At 34.6% G+C, this 8,242-nt stretch overlaps 1 protein-coding gene across 1 annotated transcript; it reads right to left on the bottom strand.

Moving 5' to 3' along the window:
* Positions 1-6,684: 6,684 nt before the first annotated feature.
* Positions 6,685-7,629, bottom strand: LOC138163301 (vomeronasal type-1 receptor 4-like). Its single transcript, XM_069090843.1, has one exon. It carries the CDS (start codon positions 7,627-7,629, stop codon positions 6,685-6,687), a length of 945 nt encoding a protein of 314 aa, XP_068946944.1.
* Between the last annotated feature and the right edge of the window lie 613 nt (positions 7,630-8,242).

The raw sequence follows: 8,242 nt of genomic DNA, 5'->3' as shown, positions 1-8,242 counted from the left end.
GGCACTTCCATGATACAGACAATAGTTTAAAAGTTAATCATTTTTGAATTCTTCCCTATAACTTTATTATGTCATGATCTGGGATGCCAAATCACCAATTGTGCATACATGATTTTGATGATTTTTTCTTTTACTGAGCCCCAGCTGGTGTGGGAGGTCACTTTGTAAGCAGTAAAATGGGTTAGGCATCCTAGGGCATGGCACAGAACAGCTTTCCGGTCGCCTTCATTGCCTCAGCGGGCTCAGATTTTTTCTAACAGAACTCTGTCATCTGTTAACAGCCATGTTTGTCATGAAGATCTAAAGTCCCTTTTCTCAGAGACCCCAAAACATGGATGACAAGGTCGCTGTGAGTTCAGGTAAATCACCTGTAGGCAGGGTATGAAACTACTGCCATCATTACCAGTGCAATTCTAGATACATACCAGAAAAGTCACATTCTGGCTCCAGTGAGATTCTTCTGCTTTCAGTGTCCATGATAAATTCAAAAGTTTTGTTAAAGTTTTCTAAATATAGATCACCTTCTGGATAAAGGGATGATTTGGAGACTTATGAATGCTAACCAGAGTCAGTATATTCTATGACATTGTGCTTTGAAAGTCTCTACCTTATTCTAAATAGATCCTGAAAGAAAAAATAATGCAAAGAAATACTTTTCCTTTAAAACTTTGGCGAATGTGAAGTCCTTTAGGCTCCTTGTTGGGTATGGTTGGGCATACTGAGTGATGCATCACCCTGATATATGACATTTGCCCTTTTTATCTCTTTTCATAAAGAAGAAGACAATGCAAACAAGTTACAAAATAGTGCTAAATACTTATGTTCTCAAAGTAATCATCATAATTCTGTAGTGCTTTGTTGTTTGTTTGTTTTCACAGAACTGTAATATTCCACTTTTTAGCAACATCTGTTGCTTTCTTTGGCAGAAAAATATCTTCCTTACTAAATATGGAGTAATTTCTTTATTCATATATTGATAACCATTACATAGAGATTTCAGAGTCTAAGAGCGGTATGCCCTGTGTAGCACTATTACTTTCTGCTACCAATAGAAAGATCAGGAATGGTCCAGTAAAACAGTGCATTGCTTTGATTTCTGCCATTGTCTCATTGGCAAATAACCTTCAAAAGACCAAATAAGTGCTTTTTACTCACTACATCACTTCTTTTCTGGTGTCACTTCATGTAATTCTTAGTCAATCATCTGCTCACTTCACTAATCATTCACAGACTACTTAAACAAAGAAAGCTGCCTCAGTAAAACAAGATTCACATATGTTGCTGACATGTAGTCTGATATATAAATTAGTATGTTTTTATAGATCACAGCTCATTCTACAATATCTGGGTTTATCTACATACTCCACAACGTTGAGCAATTTAAGATGAATTCCAATTTCTTATTTGTTTCTATCATACAAGCATTTTTGTAAGATTTAAACCTCTGCTAAAAATGGCACCCATTATTATTCCTGAATTCAACTATATTTCATTTTGGGACCTTACATAACATGGACTTTTTAACCCTCCTTAGCTGTCTACCTGATATATTGGGCATTTAGTAATTAAGTGATCTTCCTTCATTTCTTTTTTTTATCTCTATGAGGAGCATTGATTTTGTTGTTGCTTTTTGGTTTGTTTGGTTTTATTTTTATTTTTTGCTTTTTTCTGCACTTGTTGCTTTTTGTTTTGTTTTGTTTTGCTTTTTCTTCACATGTTTAACCTATTCCATTGCTTTCCACATAACAAGATCTTAAGAAAAAGAGTCATGACCAGAACAGGCTAAGGGAACCATTAACATGGACTAGAAAGTCAAGAAGATGAAAGAGACAGAAAAAATCAAAGACAAATATCTGCAGAATTTGGTTCTATTTCATGAAAAAGAAAACATATTTTTTTAAATGTCATTATTTTAAGAGAAAAAGAAAGGGAGAGAGACAGAGACAGACAGACAGACAGAGACAAAGACAGAAAGTGACAGAGAAAGTCAGGGAATGACTCATAATTCTGAAACCTACTGACTGAGTGATTTTGAATGAGCCATTTAATAGTTCAACAAGCCAATTGTGAAAAAAATTGCGAAATTGTGACTTAACTGTAAGAGGAAAAACACCTGCCTACTTTGATGATATCTTGATTTCTTTGATGATTTCTCTTAACAAATGTCTGCAGAATTTGGATGTGTTTCATGAAGGAGGAAGCACATTTAAAAAAAATCTCATTATTTTAAAAGAAAATGAATTTGGGGAAAATGAATAGTTATTAGCTAAAGCTAGAGAAGAGGAGGCAGAAAGACATAATGGACAGATCTGTAGATTTTCTAGTAAAGAAAAACATTTAAATTTTTATCCAACACTCATTCTCTGTGTTAACCTTTGCAAATCATTAACCACTCTAGTTACTGGTCTGTAAAAATAAGTGTATTGAAATTGGTGATGATGAAGGTGTCTTCCTTCCATGAGGCATGAGATCACAATTTGAATTTTTTTTTACCAACTTTCAATGAGCATTCCCGTCTTTTCTTTTGAACCTTACATTTGTTGTTGCTGCGGATAGAATGATGCATATATATAGGACCCATAGCTTTGAGGAAGCAAAATCATCATTTTCTGATTAAGAGAAATTTGACCCTTGCTCCAGTGTCTGTTTTAGGAATAAGGGGTTTGGAATGAGTTTTAGAGAATTTTTTTCCCTCAACATTCCATGACTATGGTTTAAATGAGGTTATTTTGGGATCTTAATAAGTGGGGGTAAGGTTTCATCCTTTTGAAAACATTACAAAAATTGAGGATTTTTGAGTCAGTACTGATTAAAACAAAGGGGCTGACTGTAGAGTAAAAGAAGGTAAAAAAAAACAGGGATATGTATCACCCATTGGTCTGTGTCTTTAGAATTATCCATCATAATAAAAAAGATGGAACCATATGAAAGATTACAAAGATAATGATAAACAACAGGATGACTTTGGTGGCTCTGGTCTCTGCGGAGGCACTGGACTTGAGGCTACTGTTATGAAGGTGTTGGACTTGCCAGTGGTATCTGAACAAAACAATTACCATGTAGCCACAGGTAATAGCCATGAGCCCTACAAACAGTGCATCATCAAGTGTCTTTAACATAAGTTTTGAAGCAGCTATAGCTATATAACAATACCATAGTTTTCACTTAAGGTAACTGATTGTGTTGTTCCTAGGGCCACTTACATGCAGAAGCACAACCACATCTGTCAACAAATTGAGTAACCAAAGGAAGACACAGGATGGAATAATCAACTTTGGAGCTCTGGCTTTGAGCTCTGCCCATTTGGGGCTGCTGGAAATGATGGCAATGGCCTGGAATACACTCAGGAGGCAGGTAGTGATAAGGGAAAGACCCTGGAACACTCTTTACAGTTAAATCACAATTTATCTGCCATCCTATATTCTGCCATATAGTTTCTGCCATACTATTTTCCCTATTTGTCATTATTTGGGGGGGGGAAGGGAAAGCAGTTGGGGTTAACTGACTTGGCCAAGGTCACATGGCTACTAAGTTTGTCAAATATCTGAGGTCGGATTTGAACTCAGGTCCTCCTGATTCCAGAGCTAGTGCTCTATTCACTGCACCACTTGATTGCCCCCTTGTTTTTCATACTTAACCCCTTCCTTTGCACAGGAACATAAGGGAATTTTAAAGGGATATTTGAATCAATTTCCTTTATTGGATTATAAGTACTTAATCACCTATGAAATCTTTTTTTTAGTATATCAGAACTATTTACCATTACACATTTTTCTTGTCTTCTACATTTGCATTTCAATTATTTGTCTGAATTCTATTATTTTCATCTGGAGCAACAGAAAGTAATTTATTCAATTACATTATTTTCCCATTTTGTATACAATTTTACAAGTTGAATCATTTGTAACCACATTTTTGTATTTTGCTCTTGGGACTGTTTTATTATAAGATTTCAATTTTTTTTACAAGAATTGGAAAGTAATTCTGTGTGATTTGGGGAGTGGGAAAATTTACTGAAACAGATTTCAAGTTTTTTATTTCTTTGACTGTTAACTCTGGATATAAGTTGTGTCATTCCAAGATATTTTCAATTTAAGTTCATTTAAATGTTTTTAATGTGTTTTTAAAAGGTGTTTGGAGCTTTTTGCCTTATTTTCTCTATACATTTTCTAAATTTTAAAGGCTATCTTATTTTAATTTCTTAAAATGTGATTTTCTGGGTTTTTTCCCCCAACTTCTTTGTATACTTACATATTGTTCACAATGCATTCTGGTTTTAGTTTTGTTTTTTTTTTCTTCATTTATTACTTTCAATTGTCTTTCTGATATCACCAGCATTTCTAAAAATAAGTTAAAAACTCTATAAAAGGCTTCCCTTTATCCTTCTGCTTTTCATAAAATTATTAAATGTTACTTATTTCAAATAATCTTAGCTTTGCATTTTAGATATACATTTTTGTCATGGTAATAAGAATTTTCTATGCTTTGTAGCCAATATAAAATGAATAACTATTATATTTTATGATTTTTTTTCTTTTCAGGATCTGTAGAAAATATTGTCTTTGATTTTAAAAAATATATGCAGATTATTGAACATTAAAAGGTCACAGGGTGGAGGGGCAGCTAGGTGATGCAGTGAATAGAGCATGGGCCTTGGAGTCAGGAGGACCTGACTTCAAATCCAGGCTCAGAAACTTGACACACTTACTAGCTGTGTGACCTTGGCCAAGTCAATTAGTCCCAATTATCTTGCTTCCCCCCACCACTTAAGGTGTATCAGCAATGCCATATTCACAATGCCTATGGAAATTACCGATATGATTATATAATTATCCATCACAAAATACATCATGCTTGCCATATGGGGGAATAAGCTAGAAAATTTATTAAGATACCAAAAGACTGAGTCCCAAAACCAGAAAGTCAAAGCCATCAGAGTAGTTATCAAATTGGCACAGGTAGATAAAGTAGAAAGCACCCACATTCTCAAGTCTTTAAAACAGAACAGGCTACCTCAGGCAAATGTCCTCCTCTCCCCACTCACAGCAACCACCCACCGTCCAGGAAGCGCGCTCCCAGCAGCTCTGGCCCCTGGCAGTCCTCAGCAGGAGTCCTTAGCAGAAATTCTGGCTAACTCAAAAAGGGCTTCGCGCTGCCGCTGCCTCTGCTGTTGCTGCTGCTGTCGCCACCACTGCTAGCCACCACAGGAACTCTAGCTTGGCTTCCGCTTCCTCTTGCTCCGCCCCTTCCTGCTACGTCAGCAAGTCCAATGGGGCATGGAAGATCTTTAAATCCCATAACCCTTACATAAGGGTAGAGATTATTCAAAATAACTGGAATTGAGAAAAACTGAATTATAAATATTCCTTTTAAATATGCTTCTACATTTGCCTGACAACGTATATCCATATGTTTATATACTGGTATACATACATGCCTATATAATATATGGATGGATTTGGAAAAGAGAAAGATAAAGAAAACAAACATTATATAGTACCTGCCAATGGTCAGGCATCTTCCTAAGCAATTTTTTTTCACAAATATTATCAAAATTAATCCTCACAACAATAGGCAAAATATTATAATAATATGTGTAGATATTATTATAACCCATGGGCCACACTCAAAGAAATGGAAGGAAATAGATTTTTTTTTTTAGAAACAAATTTTTCAGATTGTAAAGTTAGTGTCAGAGAGGTTTTTAACTCTGGTCTTACTAAATCCAGGCTTGGAAATATATCTGCTGACTGACAAGCATATGCATATATTATTGAACACTGGGGAAGTAGAGAGAATTATTCAGACTTGGCAGGAACCTTGCATTTTGGTCAGTGCAATTCTATATTTAGCATTTTTTTCAGATCAGTCAAAAATGAACAGAATATAAAGGTCTTGCCAGTGGTCACACAAAAGTAAGTAGTAAACCAGATGTTGGTCCTTGAATCTCTGACTCAAAATTAAGTATTCTCATTTCACCATGGCAAATGAACAGTTATACTGTCAATTCTTTTCAAAAATGTTGGCTAATTTTGCTGAATTGACTCTCTGTCTCTCTCTCTGCCTCTTTCTGTCTCTCTTACTTTCTCTCATTCATTTTTCTCTCTCTCCTCCTACAATCCCCATTTCTCATCATTTCTCTTAACAAATACCTGCGGAATTGTAATGTATTTGATGACAAAAGAAAATATACATATTTTTTAAAAAACATCTCATCATTTTAGGAGAAAATATTAGGAAAATAAATAGTTATTAGTTAAATCAAGAGAAGAGGGGACAATAAGACACAATGGGTAGTGGATTTTCTAATAAGGAAACATATTTAAAATTTCTCTCAAATATTCACTAACTATGTAGACCTAGGCAAATCATTAACCTCTCAGGTCATTGGAACTCAGAGTAGAAGTGTTTTGTACTTGGTTACCCTCAAAGTATTTTCCAAGAGATGGTACCACAATTTGGAATTTTTACCAACTTTCAGTGAACATTCCCCTCCTTTTATTTGGACCCCAAATCTCTTGTTTTGGTGAACAGAATGATGCATATATAAAGGAGCAAAAGCTTTGAGAAAGTAAAATCATCATTTACTGATTAAGAGAAATTTGACCTTTACTCCAGGGTCCTCTTTTTGGTTTGGGATTTTGGAGTTTATGTTTTTAGTAACATTATTCTAGGTTAAATATGCTAGTTCTGAGTTCTTAATAAGTTTGGATAAGAATTTTTCATGCTTTTGAAAACATTACAATAATTGAAGATCTTTGAATCACTACTGATTAAAACAAAGGGACAGACTGTTGAGTAAGATGATCCTAAAAAAATAGAGACATGTATCATCCACTCCTTTGGATCTATAGAATTTTCCATTGTAACAACAAAGGTGGAAGCAACTGAATAAAAGCATACAAAGATTATCATGAGCAAGAGGATGACTTTGGTGGCTCTGGTCTCTGGGGAGGCAATGGGGTTGAGGCCAGAGTTATGAAACTGTTGGACTTGCCAGTGGTATCTGGACAAAACAATCACCATGTAGCCACTGGTAATAGCCATGAGCCCTAAAAAAATTATATCGTAAAATGTCTTCCAAATAACAACTTTTGAGGAAGATACAGCATGCCAGTCTATAAAACAATATCCTAGATAACTCTCAAGATTACTCACTGTGTAGTTCTTAGGGCCACTCACAAGAAAAGGCACAATCATATCTATCAAGAAATTGAGTACCCATATGAAGACAAAGGATGGAACAATGCACTTTGAGACTCTGACTTTGAGCCCTGCCCACCTGGGGCTGCTGGAACTAATGGTGATGGCCTGGAAGACACTCAGGAAGCAGGTGGTGCAAAGGGAAAGGCCCCGGAACACCCTTTGCATATAAATTATGATTTTGCATTCAATGTCACTCAGGAAAAATTTCCTGATGCACACTTGGATTGCCGATGGAATTTCCCTGAAAAGAATCATCATAATGTGACAAAATGCCAAATTAACAAAAATTGCATCAATAGGTCTTATCCTTTGACTAAAGATTAAGTTAAAACCATACAGGTGAAGGAGTAAAGCATTCCCAAAGATTCCAATTGTAATCTGAAGTGTGTAGACAATGCACAGGATATCATCATAAGACAGCATTCCTTATTCTCTTGGTCAGAAAAATGACCTGGGAAAGAAGAGAGAAGATTGTTATAGAACTGGGGATTCAAAAGGAGATTCCACACATTTCTTATCAGGGAGGTAAACTCCTTTGTTTGTTATGGAAATGTAAAGTTTTAGAAAATATTTTATTAATGCTAGAGTTTTGAGTTTCTTGATATAAACATTCTCATTTTGTGTCTGTATAAAATGATTTTATTTGTAAATAAGGATTATTTATTATTCTAATTTTATCTAATGTATCTATATATTTATATATTCAATTTTCTGTGTATATGTGACTCCAGGTTTGTATTGTATTCCTCATTTTAAGAAGGGTATTGATAATGTATAGATTACCAAAGACTGAAGACTGATATGATGAAGATCTTACAGAAAAAGATACATTAAGATAAATTAATACATTTGTTATCACTATCTAAAAAAATGAAATCTGAAAGTATTGAACTGAAATCAAATACACAGATACATTCATATGTACCTATTTGTATATGTATATTATGTATATAAACTATTTAATATGTGTATACACACATATATGTCTGTCTTTGTGTGTATACATACATAGATATACTTACATAGATAAATATGC

The sequence above is a fragment of the Petaurus breviceps genome, unplaced genomic scaffold (genome assembly GCF_028583685.1).
Source record: "Petaurus breviceps papuanus isolate PSGF00001 unplaced genomic scaffold, PetGlider_PUasm1.0 188, whole genome shotgun sequence".
Classification (NCBI taxonomy): Eukaryota; Metazoa; Chordata; class Mammalia; order Diprotodontia; family Petauridae; genus Petaurus; species Petaurus breviceps.
This window is presented reverse-complemented; position numbering and strand designations above follow the sequence as displayed.

Coding starts and splice junctions, on each gene's coding strand:
- LOC138163301 (XM_069090843.1), bottom strand. CDS start 7,629: ATGCTGTCTTATGATGATATCCTGTGCATTGTCTACACACTTCAGATT.